Source organism: Symphalangus syndactylus, chromosome 4 (assembly GCF_028878055.3).
Source record: "Symphalangus syndactylus isolate Jambi chromosome 4, NHGRI_mSymSyn1-v2.1_pri, whole genome shotgun sequence".
NCBI lineage: Eukaryota > Metazoa > Chordata > Mammalia > Primates > Hylobatidae > Symphalangus > Symphalangus syndactylus.
In genome coordinates, this window is record NC_072426.2 from 158,692,069 (window position 1) to 158,715,526 (window position 23,458).

Sequence of the window (23,458 nt, forward strand, 5' to 3'; positions counted from 1 at the left end):
TTTTCCTGGAAAAGTCGCAAGTAACTGAAAATGCCAGTTAAAAAAGTGTATACAACAGTTACCATAGTCCAGCTCTTGTGTTTATTCTATCTAGACAAAACCACCCAAATAATTCTTATTTCTTAGGAATTCAATATGTAATTATTCCCTTAATGGATACATTTAAAATTTTTATTTTAAATGTTAGAGACTTATATTAAGGAACAACATTTTGAATTAATGGAATGCTAGAGCTGCCCCAGTGAAAGCTAAGTAACTTGACAGAACTCTGCTGATGTTAAGAGGATCCAGCCATGGACAGCAGTCTCCCATGTCCTTGGAATGACCTCAGATGTGACAGCAAAGGCTTCACCTTTCAACTTCTTACTTGGAGACTGCTCACAGATAAAGATTCAGATAATCTTTACAATTCCGAACCATCTCCAACAGAAACAGTATGTTTGATTTATAGATATACACACATATATGAATATATACACATATATATTTATATACAATATGTATACATATGTATATATAAAATCAATTCATATATATATGAAAAAATGGTGGTTATATAAGAGAAACAAACTCTATGAAGTGATCTTATATTTGATCAAGCCATGATGAAGAAATTATATTTCATCATGTTTGAAATTTAGAATCCCTCCCTCCTCATACTCACCCCTCAAATGAACACTAAAGTCACCCTTATTATCATTGCTTCTCCAGTGAGCAGTTTCAAGTGTTTCCCGTCTCTCACCGGGAAGAGTTTGAGGAAATGGTGATTATGAAAGCTTGTTTTATATGGGCTGCCTTCCAGTTACCAAAACACTTTTTATTTATGAAAATAAAAATGACTTTATCCCACACTCTTCTTGACTGTGTATGTAAACTCTATTATCTTCTCTGGCAAGGATGCAATCCTTTTTATGGAAATGGAGACAGCTTTCTTCTTATTTAGATAAGAACCATTTTTGTTTCTGAAAAGCATCTTTCTTGTATTGTGATAGGCACAGTATACCTTTGAGTTGTTCCACTAACATTAAGCAAATATGAGGGTTATGGTTTGAGAATGTAAGCTTTGAAAAAGGACAAAGAGCTTCATTAACATACTCTTAGTCAAGAGCAACACTTCATACTAAAAAAATGGACCATTTTGTCTATTTTTGTACAGAAAAAATAGATTGTGTTCAGGATCGCGTGGAAGGCATTTATTCAGGTGCTTGGAGTTGATCTAAACAACACCTAACGTGCCCTTTAAGCCTGAGATTCAAGTCTAAACTCACAGAAACAAAATTTAGCTATTTGATGATCGCATGGAAAAATTATTAGTATTATTATTATTTTTTTGAGATGGAGTCTTACTCTGTCGCCCAGGCTGGAGTGCAGTGGCGCGATCTTGGCTCACTGCAACCTCCATCTCTTGGGTTCAAGCGATTCTCCTGCCTCAGCCTCCCCAGTAGCTGGGACCACAGGCGTGCGCCACCACATCTGGCTAATTTTTTGTATTTCTAGTAGAGACAGGGTTTCACCATGTTGGCCAGGCTGGTCTCAAACTCCTGACCTCAGGTGATCCACCTGCCTCGGCCTCCCAAAGTGCTGGGACTACAGGTGTGAGCCACCATGCCCGGCCACATTTTAAAAATCTAGATACTAAAATTTTGTATCAACTATTCCTATAACCATATAAGAAAATGTCTCCTTAGCTTAAACCTATTCACAGGGAAAAAAAACCCACAAATAAACATACTAACATTTAATATCTGTGGCTGGGCTTGGATGGTAGAATATAGTTTTTTCCCCAACAAATAAGTGAGAAAGTGTATTTTATTCCAATGTCAAAGGTCACATAACTTACCATAAAAGTTTGACTTGGGTTGAGAAACAAAAACTCAAATTTCATATTGCTCCATGGCCTTTTGCTATTCATCTGCAATGACATCTTGAAGCATGATATATTAATGGCATTTGTTTCTCTAACTGACACATATTTGCTGTCCAGAAGATTGCTCTATTTGCACAGTTGTCATTTTGATAAAAAAGAAAAAGACATCTTTTTTGCATAGCTTTGTATTACTTAGAAAAACTCTACTAAAAAATACAAAAAATTAGCCGGGCGTGGTGGTGGGCGCCTGTAGTCCCAGCTACTCGGAGAGGCTGAGGCAGGAGAATGGCGTGAACCTGGGAGGCGGAGCTTGCAGTGAGCCGAGATTGCGCCACTGCACTCCAGCCTGGGCGACAGAGCGAGACTCCGTCTCAAAAAAAAAAAAAAAAAAAAAAAAGAAAAACAAAAAACCCTATAACCATAGCTTAGCTTTTCTCTAGTCTCAGTCCACAAGTGAAACTCACTGTTCGACTTTTACCAGCACATTTTGTTCTGGTTTACGCTAAAGGATTTTTGGATAGCAGGAGATACACTGCAATTTAGTAATTTTTGTGTAGGGAACGTCTGTTCTGAAGTACAAAGTTACATAAACTGGCCATGCAGAAATCTGGCCTGAGAGTCTCATAAGGAGTAGAAATCCTCTGGTTCATTAGTAGAACTGAATTGTTCTTATCTTGGGGCATTTCAAACAATGGCCTCTTGGAGAGGATGTCAGTAAGAATTAGTCATGACGCAAAGTAATGGAACGTTTAAAGGCTCCATCTGACTGGCTGCTATAGCCCTTAACCTAATCTTAACCTTTAAAAAAAAAGCAATGTAATCTCCTTTTTCTCATTTGTAGTATTATAACTATTCATATTTTCTAACCCCCAAATGTAGGACACAAGGGCTAATACATGCTTGACAAGAGGTCAGAGTATTTAAAATTAGGATTATGCCTTAAAATCCCATCCTTAGAATAACCATAGTCATAAATTAATACTCATAGACTTGCAAAAGAAGCCTCTGCTAGAGCTACAACTTGGAAAATTACCCTTAAACTCCAATTCTGGAGAGACGTTAGCAAAACACAGGCTCCCATCCTGGTCTAAACTCACTTTGTGCTTAGTAAATACTTGCTGAATTACCTTACATGCTGGGGTGAGGGATGCAACCATGATGAAGGATCTCTGGGGATTTGGTACTTTGGTCAGATCTGTCTAGTTGGCCTCATTTCTTGCATCTCATATTAATGAAACTGGATTTAAAAATTAGGAGAAATTCTTGCATGGAAAAATAATTTGCAAAGGATGCAGTGCAATATTGGATGTGTGCTGTGTAGGGAAAAGGAAACGCAGAGTCCCAACCGGTTGGTCCTGGTAATGATAAGAGGCTGAGTGGTCCATAAATGCATGTATATTGACTTTAATTTTTAAAAGCACCATATAGTCTCTTTTTCTCATGTGTCACCTCCAGGTGATAAATTGATGAGGGTGGGAGGAAGCAGGCCAGCCTGGGCATCTCTGCAAAAGGCTAGATACAAGTGAGAACTCTACCTCAAGAACTTTCTTTTTTTTTTCCACTCTTTTCTTTTAGCAAAGAAAATGTTGACTAGAGGTGTCATTATTCACCAGCCCACCTAGTATGTCAGGGGGAGTCACCATCAGCATTCAGATCCCTTCTCATTATATTTATTATCTGTGCCATCCATTTTCTTTTGCTCACTTATCCCAAAGAGCAGAAAGTCTTACCTAGCCTAAGTATCCCACTCAACTTAATTTTCTTCTTTTTTTTTTTTTTTTTGAGACAGGGTCTTGCTTTGTCACCCAAGCTGGAGTGCAGTGGTGCAATCACAGCTCACTGTAGCCTCGACCCCCTAGGCTCAAGCACTCCTACTGCTTCAGCCTCCTGTGTAGCTGGGACTTACAGGTGTGTACCACCACGCCCTGGTTAATTTTTAAAATTTATAGAAATGGGGTCTCACCATGTTGCCCAGGCTGGTCTCAAACTCCAGGGCTCAAGCAATCTTTTTGCCTCTGCCTCCCAAAGGAGTATAGGTGTGAGTCAATGCGCCTGGCCCCACTCAACTTTCAAGATTACTTTCCATGCAACAGCTGAGAGTGATGGCAGAAGACCATTTTGAGAACTGGCTCCCAGGACAGGTCTTGGCAATGTTAGAAAACGCACAGCTCATTTTTAGGCCCTCCAGTTCCTTTCATCCATTTGTCAGCTATTTATTGAGCTGGGAGGACTCAGAGGGAAGACAACAGCCTCAAGGTTCCTGCCTTCATGAATATATTCTCTGTCCTGCTCACTCCTTTTGGGGCTTATTTTCTCTTACTTTTGCTTTTATTGGATTTTAGATTCAGACTGCACCTTCCCTTTAGTCAAAACTCTAGGACAACAATCTAATAAACTCATTTCCTCTAAAGATTACATTACTCAGGATCCTTCTTCTCCTGGAGAGATTATATTTTAACTGAAAATAAAGCTTTGATCCATTTGTCATGACCCTTGTAATAACAATGAAGAAGGCATTCCTAGCCTCTAGGATGTCCTATCACGTAGGCAGCTAACTATCTCACCAGCAAGAAAGGCCATCCTGGGGTGGGGGTAACGTACTGATAATAAGGAGAGCTACCACTTATTTGAGTATTTCTATGAATAACTCAATATGCCAACTTCTTTGCTTGTATTATTTTATTCTGATTTTTGAGAAACCCTAGGAGATACAGGTACTGATGTTATTCAACATCTTTTCACAAAAGAAATCAGAGGTTTATGGAGACAAGTGGAAAACTTGAAGGACAAATTCAGGAGTTGATTTTCTTGAAAGGGGAAACACTGCTAAACATAAACTACAAATATGTTTTCAGTTCCCTTTCATCAGTTATATAGAAAAACTACATGCTGGGAATATCTCATCGGTTTAGCAGGAACATGTGTTTCAAAAGGGATGGTAAATTTACGTATCTGTATCTCTAAACCTTTAGAGCTTCTATGTAGAGGTCATAAAATGCTTTTCTTAATTAGATTTCTCAGTACATCACAATCAAGATTTGATTTAACTTCAGGTTTTTTTGGACCTTTTGAAAGTAGACATAGATAATCATCAGATGATTAATTTAGTTTATTACAGTTGCCTCCAGAGAAAATCCTTTATCTTTTATAATTCAGCTGTAATGGCAGAATATCACCATGATCACACTAGGCAACACTCTTTTCTTAGAGTAAATTTAATTATAGAATCCCAGAAATGAGAATTAAAGAAAAATGTAAAATGAGATCTGGGTGAAGACCTCGAAGGATTGAAATTCACAGTAACAGTAGATTGGAGACACCTGTTTCAAATGGTAGACCTTATTTTTGCCTTGTTTTAACAACTTAAACTCCTTAGATTACCTCACGGTCATTTCACAGAAGTCCATCCTAAGAAATGAAAAAATAATAAGTGGACTCTGTAGATTTAGCCAAATTCTTTCTGATGGGAGCATATTTTGACTTTCAACAAGATGTTCACATAGGAGCACTTCTTTTTCTTGATGTAAGAAAACACGGATAATATAAATTAATCTTGGAGAGGAATGACAGACAACAGCTTTATAGGTGGCTTGTTCCAATTTTTCTATTTGTCCCTTCCTCCCCTTGGAAGGCATCCCCATGATTTAAAAGGAAATACAATGTGTATCATTTGCTCTAAAATTCATACCTGTGGTTCTGATTCTAAGTTGATTTTGAAAGGATGGGCTTTCCCATCTTCAGATACTTGTGGAGACCACAAGCGAGTTTCTCCCCTGGAAATAAAATAAAAATTGTAAGCTTCAAATTCTAATGGTATTTTCAGTTTTAGTATACTTTAATTTCCCGTTATGTTTGTGAAAATACTAGCAACCCTCACTAACTTATGCAAAAACAATTTTTTTTTTTGCTGATTATTCTGTATTTTCCCATATAATTAGTCTTTCTCTCTCTCTCTCTCTCTTTTTTTTTTTTTTTAAGATGTTGTCCCTCTGTTACCCAGGCTGGAGTGCAGTGGTGAAATCTTGACTCACTGCAACCTCCTCCTCCTGGGTCCAAGTGATTCTCCTCCCTCAGCTTCCCCAGTAGCTGGGATTACAGGTGCCCACCACCATGCCTGGCTAATTTTTGTATTTTTAGTAGAGACGGGGTTTCACCAGTTGGCCAGGCTGGTCTTGAACTCTGGACCTCAATTGATCCACCCAGTTTGGCCTCCCAAAGCGCTAGGATTACAGGCATGAGCCACCACACCCGGCCGAAGTCTTATATTTTTAATGTCCTTTTGGGGACTGCAGACTAGATAAAAATTGCCTGGAGTACACTGTGCAGTTTCTGGAGAAAGGAGGCCCGCAAGGCCCGTGGGAAACAGGAGAGGGAGACTCTGCAGGCACACTCTGCCGATGACCACCAGGGAAGCTCCCTAGACCTCCCTACTTCCCTCCAGTCCTACTGAGGCCACTGCAGAAGACAGTGAGTGATCTGCCAGGTGGATTTGTTACTGGCATCAAGGAAATGTGCTTCGTCCAACCCTTCTCATGCATCTGCCTGGGACCTAGTGGCTCCTAACGGACTGTGTGCTCAGCATGAACACAGGTTATGCATAGAGAGTGAAAGAATCTATTTCACACCATGCAACAGCAGATTGGTGGATTGATTGATCCTTCTGTAGCACAGCAGGGAAAGCTGCGAGTACAATCAAAACAGGATAAACACACACTAACAACCACTATAACACATTATTATTATCATGGTTGAGTTTTGGACCAGGGATCTGATGGCAAGAGATCAGGCTCAATTTCTTAGTGTATTTGGGGGGTGGGGTCAGAAACGTCTCAGTATTTCACATGCCCACGTGCATATGAACTCTCACACCTGTAACATTCTTCTGGGCTGAATTCTGTACAAAACAGCCAATGGCAGACAGGATATTAGCAACCAGTTTTTAATATAATTACAGTCGGGCAAGTCAAGAGATTCTTCAAGGGGAATCTCTCCATTCCATTCCATTCTCTACCACACTGAGAACAGGGATATAACTAGTTGTGTTGTTCAGTGTTTATGTGGCCAATAGTTCTATTTTCATAGTTAATTAACTGGGTTATTACTGGAACAAATTCTTTTAGCCTCTTTTATTATTCTAACATTCCAGAGAATCCTTTTTAGAAATGATTTGTCAACAACTGCTAGATCGACTGACTTTAGTAAAGAATTAAGTAGCTGATATATAAAAAGTCAGCCAAAATACTAGGTCTGTGGCACTCCTTGCTGGGAGGATGAAGTTATTTATAGTTCTGGTTCAGGTTCTCCTGCAAAACAGATCAGATTTAAGCACCATTAGTTAAGAAGCACCTGTCAATTTTGAGACACAGCTGGTGAGCTGCTGCTTTAATCCTGTCCTGCGCATCAGCATGAGTCATGGACTCTGTCCCAAAGCCGTCAATAGCTAGGATGACATCTCCAGGACACAGGTTGGCAGCTGCCGCCTTGCTTCCTGGTGTAATCTGGAAGAAATCATGGCACTATGTAAAAACCAACATCCCGCAATATCTTGAGTTTTGTGCCTGACATTTGTATTTCAGCCTGGTAACATTTTAAATGTTTAACTGGGCAGAAAAACTGTAAATCTAACTTAAGATAACTCTTAGTTGGTCAGTTGAGTTAGGTCTATTTTCTCATCATGTTGAATGATTTTGTTTCTTGCTAACCACATTTGTATCACTGTATCTGTTTATAAAACATCTTACATAATTCCCAGTGTGAATCATACATTTTTTGTTTTAAAAAATTATTTTTTATTTTTCATCACCCAGAAGTCTCTATTTGGGAATAGTTTCACTATATTTAGGCAACTTTTATATTCAGATTGAAACTGATTTCAATCCAAATATAGCAATCCTTACTATTTATCATCTTTAAAATTCACAGAAGAGGCATGCAATGGACTGTTTATGTCCCCTCAAAACTCAAATGTTGAAATCCTAACCACAATGTGATGTATTTGGAGGAGGGACTTTTGGGGGGTAATTAGGTCAGAAGTGAGGAGCCCTCGTGAATGGGATTAGTGCCCTTATGCAAAAGGCCTCAGAGAGAGCTCTCAGCTCTCTTGCCTCCAATAAGGAGGAAACGATAAGAAGTGAGGTGTCTGCAACCCAGAAGAGATTCCTCACCAGAACCCAACCATGCTGGTATCCTAACCTTGGATTTCCTGTTTCCAGAATGGTGAGAAATAAATTTATATTATTTATAAGCCACCCAGTCTATTGCACTTTGTTTAGAAATCTGTAGAGACTAACAAGAAGAGGCCAGATAATACACAAAATTATAACTTCTCTTGAACCCTTCAGAGAGCTGAAGTCACAGGGCAATAAACTTGAAATCTAAGGAAAGACAGGTACCTTCAAGCAAAGGCAAGACATGAGCACAGGTTCACCTGCATGGAGCAGGGCATGGAGGAAGATGGGGCTCCCATACTAGCTGTTATGAAGAATTCAGCTAAAATTATTAACAAATTGCTAAAGATCCAGTGTGAGTTAACATGAGCGTACAGAACTCCCGGAAACCACAGACACAAAGGAAGTTTGTATTAACTAATGGTCTCTTCTCCCCGAATGAAGGACAGATGAAACAAACACAAGACAACTAGCAGGACAGTAGATTTTAATTAAACCATAGCAGTAATTACATTAAATGTAAATCATCTAAACACATCACTTAAAAAACAGAGACTATCAAACCAGGTGAAGAAGTGAGATCCAATTTTATGCTGTCCACATGTTTTTCAGGGGCAGGAATAAAAGGAATACTTAAGAATACAGAATATGGAGAAAATATGGTTTCCCATACTTTAAAGTATTTAAAAATAGGAAGTTTGTAATTATTACGGTTGAATATTCAGTTAAAGGCAATGATTCTTTTGATCAGTATACCTACTCCCAATTTTTCTGGGTAATTCCCAACTATACACCTCTGCCTAGACCTCACATGGGTCTTACCTTGCCTACTTCTCTCATATCATCTTACATTATTCCTGCTCTCCCTCATTCATGGTGCTGTGGCCATTCTGATTTCCTTTTAGTTCCTCATGTAGGCCAAGCTTGTGCCCTTTCTGGGGTTTTCACGCACTTTTATTTCTGCCTGACATGCTTCCCTTACTCTTCACTCCTTCTCAACCTTTAGGTCTAGGTTCAAATGCTGCACTCTCAGAAAGACTTCGCCAAACACCTGAAGTAGCTTCTCTAGTCCTTCCCTCATCATTTTTCACCGTTACATCCTATTTCCTTAATGAAAATTATTTGTACTTTTATGTTGGTTTATTTACTTGTGTATTGTCTGTCTTCCCAACTAGACTGGATGCTCTTGAGGATATGCACAATATGATGTATATTTTTAATACTTCACAGTGTATACCCCAGTATTTAGTATAATTGAAGAATCAATTAAAAAGCATTTAAGTCAGAGCTTATATAAAAAAGAACTAGTCTCTATATACCCAAAGATTATAGCTTTTAATGTCAACTTGTCATTGCTATGTTTGCGAGTTTCTATTAGAGCACAACAATACATACTAAGTCAAATTTCAAACCGCTCCAGGAAGAAACTAGATTATTTCTAATGCTTCATTTGAGGATCAGTAATTAATTCATGTGCTTTTTCTTTATTTGCTTATTCTAGCTATCTAATTGCGGTTCTAAGGAAGACACAAGTTCATCTAAATAAATAAAATTGCTAAAATAATAAGTTGTCATGTGTCCTGGATCTTCTGTCTCATTACTCAAATGTTTATTGTACTCACTTTATTTCTATGATCATCTCACTGTAGCTATCGCAATGATTTTCCAGTAGGAACAGTTAATAGAAGCTGGGTGAAGACAACTGGGGATTATTATATCTTAGCCTTTGGGAGGCATTTCATAGCTGTTTTCCATTTAGAAACATTCTCAGACCCAGAACTGATAGTAGAACAAAAGTTTCCATCCCCAAAGTGACTTGTAAGGATAAAAATAATCTTAAACTTTTAATTTTCTCTAATGTGTCAAAATCAGTATTTTCTATTTTAAATGTCTAAGACTAGAACAATTTTCTTTGAGTTAAAACAGGGCCAGGCATGATGGCTCATGCCTGTAATCCCAGTGCTTTGGGAGGCTGAAGTGGAAGGATTGCTTGAGGCTAGGAGTTTGAGAGCAGCCTGGGCAAAATAGCGGGACCCTGTCTCTACAAAATAATATATTTTTAAAAAGCTAGGCGTAGTGGTGCACACCTATAGTCCCAGCTGCTCAGGAGGCTGAGGCAGGAGGACTGCTTGAGCCCAGGAGTTTGAGGCCGCAGAGAGCTATGATTGCACTACTGCACTCCAGCCTGGGCAACAGAGGTAGACCTCCTCCTGTCACCAAAAACAAAACAAAACAAACAAACAAACAAACAAAAAAACACACAAGAAGGTGTATCTCAATATATTTGCTTTTAGAGCCTAACTTAGCTTTTCTAATATACCTCAATAGAGTTAAGTTATGTAATACTCAATTCTGATTTGGAAAAGTCTAACTTTTCTTTTAGCTCTGGTTAGGATGAGTGTAAGGTGGGATGAGTGGAGGTTTGTTTCTGCATGTGTCCACACTAATTTTAAACACACATCTGAACAATAGCTTTTCATTATCTAAGTCCAATATCTATTGATATCTACAGCCATACCCCTGATATTGGACTTAGATAATGAATAACTATTGGATATCTAAGTTGAATATCTTAGATACTGAATATTACTAAAATTTACTAACAATATTAATACTAAAAATACCATCTTCTACTTATGCAAAATGTTACATTTGCAAAGCTCCTTCTCACACCTTTGACCGTTACAACTCTCTAAGAGAGGCCGGACAAGGAAAACTGGCTCTGGCTTTCAGAGGAGAAGAGGTGTCTAAGTAACCTGCGGCTTTGCTGCTGAGCAGCTGTACAGCTATGTCACTAGCTCTTTCAAAGTCAGCTAGGACGGGTGGTTGATAGTGATGGCCAGATCCCATTTTTCATTTTGTATTCAACCTGGTTATTGCTGTCCTGAGACCTCTAAGGAGAGAGTTGATAAGAAAAAGGAAATAGAGGAATGAGAGAGAAGGAGAAAACATGATGCCTGTACTTTTTCCTTGTTTTCAAGTTCAGCGAGGCCAGTGATCAGAAAATGACTGCGAAATTGGCCTGATTTTACTAAGTTAGACGATCTGTTTTCCCTGCATTACTTTATATTATTACTTTATTGTATTATTATATTCTTTCCTTATTATATTACTTTGTATTAGCATGCACAGTTTATTACTGTTTTCCCAAATTAGGAGAAGAGAGAGCTGAAATGAGGCATAGAGTTTGTCAGTGGATTATTTTTTATTTAGGTTCATTAGGGTCTCAGATATCAAAAGTACCAGAGAGATCACTGAACACGGTACTGCAGTGAATCACTTAGCACCATGTTTTCAAACTTGTGTGATTATAAGAATCACCTGGGGTCCTGCTGAACATTAAAGGCTCCAGTCCTGTTCCAGATGCTCGGAATTAGGAACAGAATCTCTAGGAGAGGGGCCAGGGAATTTCTGCTTTTAACAAGCGCCTCAGATGATTTCTGTTATTCACATCAACTTATATTACTTGGGTCTGTTGGGAAAAAAAAGCTAACTGAAGACACAGATAAAGCATCTATAATGTCCTATTTATGTGGAGACCTAAGGCAAGCCCGAGATATGGTCCTGAGATGATGTTCTGTTAATAAAAACGATTGAAATAGTTATGGAGCAAGACAAGCACACACTGAAGCACTGCACGGCAGGCACGGATCGAAATCATGAGAAACCCCATTGTTCATTCTCCATCCCTAGCAAACAGACTCCGCGTGCCTCCTTGGCATCCACAGCCCTGCAGCACCTGCCTGCCAAAGACATTTCTAGAGCCACGCCCCACACTGGTTATATCAGAATCTCTGCCTGCACCTGGGCATGGGCGTGTTCAAAAGTCGTATGGGCGGCTTTCACATGCTGCCGGGGCTGAGAACCATCGCTGCATTACTACTGAGAACTATTATCTCACATAATTCTTAAGATAATCTTACAACATAGTTATCTCTTTTTTAAAATGAGAAAATGGATGCTTGGAGAGGGTAAGAAGCTTGGTTAGGGTCCCACATCCCGAGAAAACCTGGAACTCCCATCTGGGTCTGCCTCGCTCTACAGCTCCGAATCTTCCATCATCTCGCATTGCCTCTCCTGCAGGTAATCTTTCCTTCAACACCTCCTAGCTCTTTGACCATACTTTTCTTGTGGAATTCTGGATAGGTTGTGTGATGGCAGTTCATATACATGTTCCGTTTTTTCTGCTGATATATTAGCTTCTCAGGGGTTAGAAGCCCATCTAAGCCACAATTATACGCCCACAGCGTCTTTCACATACAAGACATTCTGCACACAGTAGATATTTGTGGGATGTATGAGTTACACATGAACCAGTACTTCCATGTAGACGTGGTCTGTGTTAGAACAAAATTGAATAGGTTTTTATTTATGTCAACCTTTCTACTACATTTGTTTTACCCTGGAAAAGAATTGCATTCCATTGCAAACAGTCCTCTTTAAAAGTTTAAACTTCAAATGTAGTTTATATTACATGAAATTTCAAAAGTAGTTTATTTTAAAGTCGTACACTTTTCTATCTTAAAGCCTGCAAAAATTAGGAACACACTAACTTTTTCTATATTGGTACTCAAGCTCATATAGCACTCTCAGTTATAATAATCTTGATCTTGGATGTGCTCTGGATAGGAAGGAGGGAGGAGTGAAGATGGGGAAGAACAATTTAGTGAGAAAAGACACACTGGCATCAGATACAATCATTTTATATCATGTACACAAAAGAAGCTTGCCCTGTATACTAGCCTCCCCTTATTCACGGTTTTATTTTCTGCAGTTTCAGTTATCCGAGACCAACTGCAGCCTGCAAATAGTAATTGGAATATTTGAGAAGTAAACAACTCGTAAGTGTTAAATTGCAGCTGTGCTGAGGAGTGCGATCAAATCTTACTCTGTCCCACCTGGGTCATGAATCGTCCCTTTGTCCAGCGTATCCACATTGTCTATGCTACACTCTTCACCTGTGAATCACTTCGAAGTCTTAGTTATCAGATTGGCTGTCACAGTATTGCAGTGCTTGGGTTCAAGCAACCCTTATTTTACTTAATAATGGCCCCAAAGTGCGAGAGCGCTGTGCCCAAGTTATAAATTAAACTTGATCATAGGGTATGCATGCATACGAAAAACACACATATATATATATCTATAGGGTTTGGTACTAATGTAGGTTTCGGGCAACCACTGGGGGTCTTGGAATGTGTCCCCTGTGGATGAGAGGGAATTACCATATTCCATATTGAAATTTTGTCAAAGCAAATGATTTGTAACTTGTCTCTGAGAGTAGATCTAGCTTCTGGATGGTCCGAAAACTTAGACTCTTTAGAAGCTTCTTATAAAAAAAAAGATGTAGGAGGACAAAAGCTGATTTAAAGAAGTGAACCTTAACATTCTTCTGTGAAATGCTTAGGCCAGTTATACATGGTGTATGAAATAACAACTCCCTCCCCTAAAATGAACATCCAAAACTTAAATTTTATATTGCACAAGGTCTATCACACTTATTGCCTAGAAACTGCTTTCCTAAAAATTGTGTCTATCACAACCAGTTGCTAAAAATTTGTTTTGAGAATGTCTGGTGTTTGATTTACCTTACTTTTGATTTTTTTATAATACAAAGATTCATCTGGCTGATTATTTGGATTATAAACAATTACAGGGGTGAGGGCCCTGTGTCCTAATTTTGTGAACTGTAATTTCAATTGATGGAGGCAGTTATATTTGTCACTCTCCTACAAACTCTGGTTGGAGCCCCATTGTCTAGCAGTATTGCTGTCGTCTGTATTTGTATAATGTGAGGCGGGGAGTGAAGGGTATAGCTTGTAGGAGGACAAAAGCTGATTTAATGGGGACTTGATTAAACACATCTTATTTATGGGACTTTTTGTGGCTTTAAGTGTAGACATTGGTATTTCAATTCTTTGTATATTAATAACTTATTTAAAACTGACAAATTGGCCAGTCATGGTGGCTCACGCCTGTAATCTCAACACTTTGGGAGGCTGAGGCAGGCAGATCGCCTGAGGTCAGGAGTTTGAGAGCAGCCTGGCCGACATGGTGAAACCCCATCTCTACTTAAAAAAAAAAAAAAAAAAAAAAAAAAAATTAGCTGGGTATGGTGGCGGGTGCTTGTAATCCCAGCTACTTGGAAGGCTGAGGCAGGAGAATTGCTTGAACCCGGGAGGCGGAGGTTGCAGTGAGGCGAGATGGCACCACTGCACTCCAGCCTGGGTGACAGAGTGAGACTGTCTCAAACAAAACAAAACAAAAACAAAAACATGACAAATCAACTCACAATAAAACAATTCTCACTTATCTTTTTGTGAAATATTTTTGAGAACACATTCTGCACCTATTTATAATAAAGTTACGTAAAAAGTGAACAATCCAGTCAATCATTCATACTGTGTCTATGTTTATTCTACAACACATATGATCTGCTAGGCACTGTGCTAGGCCCTGAATGGCCCCCAAATTAGAAGGTTCCTGCCTTTGGAGAATGTGCAATCTGGTGGGATACAGATGCAGTGGAACATCTGGTACAGGCATGACATAAGGAGGGGTTATACAGGCCGAAAGCTACAGTAATCAAATGGATGAGATGGTTGTTACTGAAAGAAGGCTTGGGGAGAGGCATTTGAGTGGTTTCCACAGGCATAGAGGACAGTGGTGTGGCGTGGGGAAAAGAAATCTGGGGAAAACTGATATCAGGAGCAAAGACATGTCAGGGAAATCGTAAGTAGTCCAGAGGGCAGTACCACTGCCTGTGTGTGCAACAAGGGGAAGAAAGGGAGAGACAAAGAAGGGAGAGGAAAGAAATGAAGTTAGCAACTCAAATTGGGATAGTAGATGGTGAAAAGTCATGAATGTTGTGCTAAGACATGCATTTAACTCTTTACAAACCAGTGATGCCGCTGAAGGATTTTTAAGAATGAGAAAGGAGCGATTTGGCATTTTCCAGAGACGGTAAGAATATGCTGTGTGAATTGGACAGGGGAGCCAAATGTCTAGGCGTGGAGCTAGGAAATCTTGAAGAGGGACAGTGGTAGAAAAAATGGAAAGTGGCAGATCTTGAAGACAGAATCAGTAAGGCCAGTGATGGATAGGATGGCACAAAACAACTCTTTAAAAATATTGGAACAAGTGTCCATTTTCACGTGTGGGCTTCAGAATGCAGGCAGACCTAGCATCAGAGCTTGTCCCACTGCTTGTGGTCATCGGCGGGTTAATAAATCTTTTGAAGCCTCATTCTCCTCATTTGCAAAAGGGGATGTCACTACTGCTACTCTCCTAAAGATTATTGTGAGATTTCAGTGAGTTCGTGTATATACAAGGTTCCCATCAATGCCTGGCAAGCAAGGGAGTACAATAACACACAACCTCACACACTGCCTTTCAAAACGGTGTTAAAATGTTAAAAGCAGTACAACAATTCGCCATTTAACAATACTGAGTTATTTTTCTGTAATACTTTTCTGTAATACTTTTTATTCTTTTCCTTAACAAATTTCAATATTCTTATCATTTCAGTGAAAATATTCTGAATTAGGTGTTCACTAAAGCATAAAAGTTCTTATTGAATAAATAAATGAATATTCTTATTTATTCAATAAGAATCTACTATATACCTGGCTTTGGGGACGCTTGGGATACAAAAATAATTTGGTTTTACCTGCTGTCCTAGAATTAATTAAAGAGAAAAGGCATAATCAAGTGAAATAATATGTGGTCATAAACTGTTATTGAACCAAATGTCAAAAATGAGTGATACAAATTAGTTAGGAGTTAGGGAAACCAATTCTATCTGGAATTTCTAATAATAACTGTCATTATATCAAATATATTTACCAATAGCTATTGTAGTCCAACTTTGGAATGTAAGTACTGCTTTAAAATAAACATTTATAATGTCAACAACTCAAAATTTCAAGCATATGATTAATTATATTGACATATAATTATACTATAATAGCAAAATATTTCTTTTATAAATACCTTAAAAGGTTTTCGTGACAAAATTATTTTGTTAGAATTTAATATAAATATGACTTATTCTGTGTTAGGATTCAAAAGCTTATTCAATTTAAATAAAAACTATACTCCAGAAACTAAAATATTTCTTAGTAGATTTAATGGCAACTGTTTTTGTTGGTAAATCTGTAATAGGAATTGCTTGGCCCAGGTCACTGAAGCATTTTCTGCTTAATTTACTCAGGAACGTTTTTGGGCGTATGTTGAACAGTTTTCATGTTTCATATAAAAACACATGTCAGATGTGTTTATATGTTTTTGAAAAACGTAAAACAAGGCTTGAAACGTTCCATTGTATGCGTTTTGACATATTTTTAAAAGGATGTTGGTTCCCAAATCTCATAGGCATATATAAATAAAACAGAATTTAAAAGGTATTACCTTGTTCAAAATCTGTATGAGCAGATCGGATTATAACATATACATTTATAAAATATGGCATGAGAAGAATACAAGAAAATAAAGTATAATACTCTGAAACTAAAAGTATAATATTCTGAAAGTTTACGCCTTTAGGTATTAAATGTTTTATATGTGATAACTGAAATAATACATTAATTTTCTATGAAGAAAAACATTGTGTTAGAAAAAAATCAGCTAGACCAAATAATGCTTTAGAATTAATTCGACAAATTTACTGACAGGAGAGAAACCCTGAGGTTTTATTGTTACCTTGTTTTCTCATTAGACAATAGAGAACACTAAGTAAAGTTTGACTTTGACATTAAAGCATTATTTTCCGTTTTAGGCTGAGTGGTTTACTTTGCATCACGTAAACTAAACTGTCTGCGACGTTTTCTTTGTAGCTAGAGTTAGAAGTTGGTGATTCCTAAGCCAAGTTCTCAGCTTTGGAAAACGTGTTCAAAATGCCTGGAAACTCAGGAGGACGCGTTAGGAATATTCGCCCTGTCTGGGCTGATAGCAGTGGCTCCAGTTTGGCCAGCACAGGCCGTGCCCCGCGAACAGCGCGCTGTCGAAGTTTTCATCCGGACGAGAAACACGCTCCGATGCGCTCCAGCTCCAGGGAATGCCGAGGGGTGCCAGTGCCTCTTGTCTCCCACCCGGGACCCATCATTTGTGACGGAAGGGAGATGGGGTGTGTTTTATTTCTGTTATCACATATAAAACATTTGATACCTAAAGGCCGGGAGGCCCTCGAGCCTGGCAGCCTCGCCTTCCCTGAGCCCAGTGGCTCTCCTCGGAAAGTCGCTGCGGACCCGAGGAGGGGACACCTTTAGAGCGGACTTTGTCACATCTCTGAGCCGCCCTGCAGCCACTTGACGGAGTTGCCGCCGCTCCCGGAGCCGGGCGCCGAAGCCTGGGAGCCAGCAGCGCCCCTTCCGCCGGCCCTCGCGCGCTTTCTGGCCGCCCTTGGCCACGGGCACCCACCACGTCCCCCCGGACGCCGCCGGAGTCCCCACCTCGCAGCAAAAGCAAGAATGCCGACACCTACCCTGGTGATGACCAAAGGCTGGTTGAAGTCTATGCCCCCCGAGAGCCTGAAGCCCCAGGGCGCAGGGCCCGGGAGGATCACCGTCTGGGGCATGCCGCCTTCCTCCTGCCCACCGGGCTCTGAGTGTCCCCGCGCGGGGCAGCCACTCCGCGCCTGGCAGCGTCCTGGCCCCGACCCGGGCGGGGGCGCTTTATCCCCGCTGGGGGTGACGTCACCGCCCCGCCGTCCTCCCCGCCCCCTCCCACCCCGGAGAGCTCCAACTTTGGAAGCGAGAACCGCGCCAGCCCCGCGGGAGTGCGCAGCCCGGGCCGGCTGGGGCAGCCTCCCGGGCCTCGGCGGGCGGGCGCGGGGGCTTCGGGTTACAGCGTCCGTCGCTCTCTTGAAGTCACACCTGTCTCCCTGTTTATCTTCTGCTTGGAGCGCAGCAGTGCACTTTGTTGGAAGCGAAAGCAGTCAGACCACAGCCTCCACGCTTTCAATGAAAACGAGCATCATCAATACAATTCGTTATTTCGCAATTTCGAGTGCATTCATATTGCGACCTCTGAGGCTTTGGCCAAATTACTTAATGTCCTTTTAAATTTTTATTTTATTTGTTTATTTTTCGTAGAGACCGAGTCTCCACTTTGTGGCCCAGGCTAGTCTTGAACTCCTGGACTCAAACAGTCTTCCCACCTTGGCCTCCCAAAGTGCAGGAGAGTCTGGCCGGGGTCCTGTGGTAGTCCCAGTGTGGACTCAAGTATTTCTGGTGTTATGCGTTGGGGTGTTCTGATTCCCAAAGGGAGAGGGAAGAATGAGGGAAGAGAAATAAGAAATGCTTTAAAAACTCAAGAATAAGGGTCTTGGACTTAATGCCCCATATGATGGGGTCGTATTGGTCCAGGAGGATTGAGCCGCAGCAGACTTTTAAGAGGGCAGTCTGTTTGGAAGCAGTTTTAAGACTGATGGAGCAAAGAGAAAGGAGATGCAGAAAGCAGTAAGCAGTAAGCAAAGCGAACCAGCCTGGGCAAATGTAAATCACAAAGGTAGGATGGGCATTACTTTGTCCGCTGTGGTGGATTACGTGAAAGTCCCAGGGGATGAGCATTTTCTAGTTCCAGACATTTCCCAGGGCCCCATCTATGCTGGACCATGGAGGAGCTGAACATTGTGTACCCTGCTGACTTTGCCTGTTTGGGCTGTGGCTGTATCACTGCAGAGCACATTTCTTCTGTCAGCTGCTGGCTCTGTCTGCGTGGTGCAAACATACACATGCACACACACAGAGGTCCATTCAGAAAAAAAAATATCAGACAAGTCATTTGGTGTTGTGTAATTATAGTAAGTGTTTTTACCTTACTTCATGAGCTGGCTTATATAAACAGCTGATTTTTTCTTTGCCTTTTTGCTTGTCATTTTGGCATCATCTAGATGTAGCCAATATCTATACAATATCCACATAATATCTGATAAGTTCTTTTTTTTTTTTTTTGAGACAGAGTCTTAATCTGTCATCCAGGCTTGATGAATTCCTAAGGCTTTGCAGAGAGCGTGGAAAGCAGGGACATGAGATGGGCAGTTTTCCTACGTCCTACTCTTCACCGAGACCAGCAGGAAAGTGCTCAGAAGTGACTGTTAAGGTAGAGGTGAGACTAGCTGGGAGGGAGTATTCTAAGGAAGAAGCACTGGCCGCATCCTAAATGGTCCTAGAAAATCCTGCTTTGGGTTTGGGTACTGTTCTAAGAAGAGGTTCTTTTTGCATGACTTTGATTTTTTTTTAAAAATTTATTTATTTATTTATTTATTTATTGAGATGGAGTCTCACTCTGTTGCCCAGGCTGGAGTGCAGTGGCACAATTTCGGCTCACTGCAAGCTCCACCTCCCAGGTTCAGGCCATTCTCCTGCCTCAGCCTCCTGAGTAGCTGGACTACAGGCGCCCGCCACCACGCCTAGACTAATTTTTTGTATTTTTAGTAGAGACGGGGTTTCGCTGTGTTAGCCAGGATGGTCTTGATCTCCTGACCTCGTGATCCGCCTGCCTCGGCCTCCCAAAGTGCTGGGATTACAGGCATGAGCCACCGCGCCCAGCCTCATTTGTTTTTTTCTTTGGAAACGGGGACAGTGTTAATAAGAATAAAGTAATCAACTCTCCTTGGGGGTGTGTGTCAAGGTTCCAGAGGAAGGGATGTCAAAGTTGGACCTTGAAGGGTAAGAGAGTTTTGCAAGTGGCTGTAATTGGGAGGGGCACAGGAGGGAGGACATTCAAGGCAAAAGAACTGTATAGGATGTGCCGTCACAGGGAGGGAAGAAACTGATGAGCCATTAGGAAATAGCAAGTAATGTGGTATGGATAGAGCCTAGCCCATTGGGTAGAGACAGGAGACAAGGATCACAGTAGTCAGTGGCCATATTAGTAGAGAGGATTTCATATGTTACAATAAGGTTTTGACTGTTGAGAGCCTTTGAAGAATTGTAAGCAACATGAATAATAATCAAATTTGCATTTACAAGCGTCATTCTGGGAGGTGGGAGGCTGAAGCACAATTGAAGGAGATAACGCGGGGCGTCCCATGAGCAATTACTGCAACAATCCAGTAGAGGATATTGATTGGGGCAATGAGGATGGAGCAGAGTGGGCAGATATGGGAATCACATAGAGGTTAATTGGCACAATCTGGGGACAAATCTCATATGGGGGATTAGGGAGTGGTTAGGAGATTTGGATGGCTCCCAGACCTTCCCGTCGGGTTTTACATGAATGGTGGAATTACGAACAAGGAGAAAATGTGTAAGAAATACAACAAGCTATTTTTGTTTTAATTGGGGAATGGTGCGTTAGAGCACCATTTTGGCTGTGCTGATTTTGACACCTGTAGGATATCTGTGCCATATAGTGTACTAGTTAAAAGACTAAGATTTGGAGCCAGACTACCAGTCTGGATATTCTAGATCCATTGTATTTGGTGTGTGATCTTTTTTTTTTTTTTTTTTTTTTTTTTTTTGACGGAGTCTCGCTCTGTCGCCCAGGCTGGAGTGCAGTGGTGCAATCTCGGCTCACTGCAAGCTCCGCCTCCCGGGTTCATGCCATTCTCCTGCCTCAGCAGGGACTACAGGCACCCGCCACCACGCCCGGCTAATTTTTTTGTATTTTTAGTAGAGACGGGGTTTCACCGTGGTCTTGATCTCCTGACCTCGTGATCCGCCCGCTTCGGCCTCCCAAAGTGCTGGGATTACAAGCGTGAGCCACTGCGCCCGGCCTGCTATGTGATCTTAAGGCAAGTTATTTACCATCTTTGCTAAAATGGTGATAATGATAGTATTTGCCTCCTAGAGTTACAGTGCAGTTTACCTGAGTTAAAAACAAGATACCTGAAGTGTGCGTGGCACAAGCTTTATACAAGTAATCATTGGCTATTGTTATTATAAGCAATTGGAGATATAAATCTAGAGATCTGGGCTTGAGATGAAGATTTTGGAATTAGAGTAGAATATGTGGCTATAGGCATTTTTTAAAAAGTGGTTGCAAATCCTTTGACACTCTTCAAGAAATGGAGGATATGTCTTCTCTCCTTGAACTTGCATAGAGGTGTGACTCTTATATTACTAATGAAATGATATGAGACTTCTGAGGCTAGGTCAGGAAAAGCAATGCAGGCTGCTGCCTTGCTGATTGTAATGCTTGTGTCTGATGCCTGGTTGCTGTGTAAGAGCTCTGAGGTGCCATGCTGTGGGGAAGCCCAGGCTGCATGAGGAGGTCACATATTGGTACTATTATTGGTAACACCAGACTAGGCACCAGACCTGTGAGAAAAGATTCTTCTTTCCAGTGTGTCTTAGCCAGTTCAGGCCGCTATGGCAAAATACCATAGATTGGATGGCTTAAACGAAAAGCTTTCATTTCTCACAGTTCTGGAGCCTTAGAGGTCCAAGATCAAGGTGCAGGTAGATTCAGTGCCTGGTGAGGCCCCTCTCCCTCATTTGCAGATGGCCGCCTTCTTGCTGTGTCCTTGAGAGGAAGCTCTATTTAATCCCTTCTTCTTCTTATAAGGACACAGATCTCATGCGGGTTTCACCTTCATGACCTTATCTAAACCTAATTACATCCCAAAGGCCCCACTGCCTAATAACATCACACTGGGGATTAGGATTTCAACATACGAATTTTTCGGGGGGACACAAACATTCAGTTCACGGCACAGTCTCCACCCAGCACTTACATCCCTCTCGGCCTCTGAGTCCTCTCAGCTCAGGCTGCAGACATTGTGGGGTAGAGAGGAGTCAGCCTCACTGTGCTCTTTCTGATTTGCTGACCCATAGCATCTGTGAGCATAATAAAATGGTTGTTTTCAGCTTCTAAATTTGAGGATCATTTGTTACACTGTAATAGTAATAGATACCAGATGAAATCACCCAAGGAGATTAGCTATGCAAGGGGAGAAGAAAGACATTCAATGATTGAACCTTGAGGAACAGCAGCATTTAAGGGGCAGGAAAATAAGGGGACCAGAGAAGATGATTTTTCTCTTACAAAACATTTAAAGAAAACCATGAAAGTGATAGCATGGAAGACAGGTGAGGAGAAAAATCCAAAGAGTGAAGGCAAATATCACAGAGAGGTGCAGGTAAAGTTGTAATGATAGGTGCTTGTTAGATTTGCTCATTCTCGAGTTACTGGAGTCTTAGGGCAGTGTCAACAGAATGATGAGGACAGAGGCAGCCTGCTGTGGTCTGAAGATAATGGGTGGAGACAAGAATACGGAAAATCTTTCCAAAGAATTTGTTTATAAAAGGGAAGGAGAGACCCAGGACGGTCAGCTGAGGCAGTGCACATCAAGAGAAATGACTTAAAAAAAATTAGGATGCGAGGGTTTGCTGAAGTCAGACAAGATGCTGAGAAAACAGAGAGGGGATAGGGATGGAGCAAGGGCCGGGCATTGACGAGCGGTGGAAATGTAGGTCTCCAGGATGACACACCCCTTTTCTTCTGAGAATGGTTGGAGTTCTGTAAATTGAGGTATGTTAGCTGTACAATAACAGATGATCTAGTCCTGTAGTTCATTGTAAACCTCCCTGCCTGCTTTAGGCCTTCGGGAACTTCACCTCTTGATGGCGGCAAGTGTTCTGAGATTGCTTCCCTGCCAACAATCTTTCCTGTGCTTTCTACCTTGCAGACTTATGCCAGATGGAGACGCTGTCACTCTTCGGGTCGCGGACCTATGCTAGCACTTCATTGCCCTGGGATAGAGCAAAAATCTGCTAATGCAGGGCTTGGAGGGCCTTTCATCATCTGTAAACACGTGCCGTGGACGCTCTTCAGGTTTGTCTCTATGTCATGCAACAGTCATTGCGAAGGCTGGCCGGGGGGTTCTGGCTCCTCTTCCCAAGTTTTCTGTACTTTAACATTTTAAAACTTTCTTTTTCTTTCTTCCTCCCTTCCTCGTTTTCCTTCCCTGCCTCCTTTTCTTTCTTCCTGTCTTTAAGGGAAGAGTATGTATCTGTTTATATCTTGGGTTCCCTTAGCCAGCTAAATTTTTTTGTGCATTAAAAGAGCATTGGTGGTTATTAGAAAAGCAAATTCTTGGGCTCCACGCTCAGGAGATTTGAATTCAGTTGCTGAGGACAAAATCCACTGTGGGTGGTCTGTGGACCACACATTAAGAAACAGTAATTCCAGTCAACACATAGGATTAGACTTTCTTATACTGTATCTTTTTATGTGCTGCTCCTCCTTTCTGGAATGTTCTCTTTTGTCTATCACATCTCACCCTCTTTCCCCATTTCCTGGGAAGATTGACCATCTGTAGCTCTATCAGACTTTCTCCTTGCTTAGTTCTTACATCTAGGCAACATAACATGAAAGTCTAAACTTGGCCATCCTCCAATTTAGCCAGTCACTTAGCAATGTGAGGTGCTGGGCTAACAAAGGAACAAGGCATGGATGTGGGTTTGGGAGGTGCACACTCTTA

General features: G+C 41.0%; 1 protein-coding gene across 4 annotated transcripts in view; it reads right to left on the minus strand.

Annotated features, from left to right (window-relative positions):
• Window positions 1-17,678, minus strand: part of PDLIM3 (PDZ and LIM domain 3) — a 34,009-nt gene extending 16,331 nt beyond the window's left edge. For 3 of the 4 annotated variants that reach the window (XM_055276594.1, XM_055276592.1, XM_055276593.1), the window contains exons 1-3: window positions 17,513-17,678; window positions 7,214-7,365; window positions 5,556-5,640 (exon numbers count right to left, since the gene is read on the minus strand). In XM_055276594.1, the coding sequence (XP_055132569.1) occupies window positions 5,556-5,640; window positions 7,214-7,365; window positions 17,513-17,605 (330 nt within the window). In that variant the 5' untranslated portion in view covers window positions 17,606-17,678. The remainder of the gene's footprint in view (window positions 1-5,555; window positions 5,641-7,213; window positions 7,366-17,512) is intronic. The other variant, XM_055276595.1, reaches the window with a different exon arrangement.
• Between the last annotated feature and the right edge of the window lie 5,780 nt (window positions 17,679-23,458).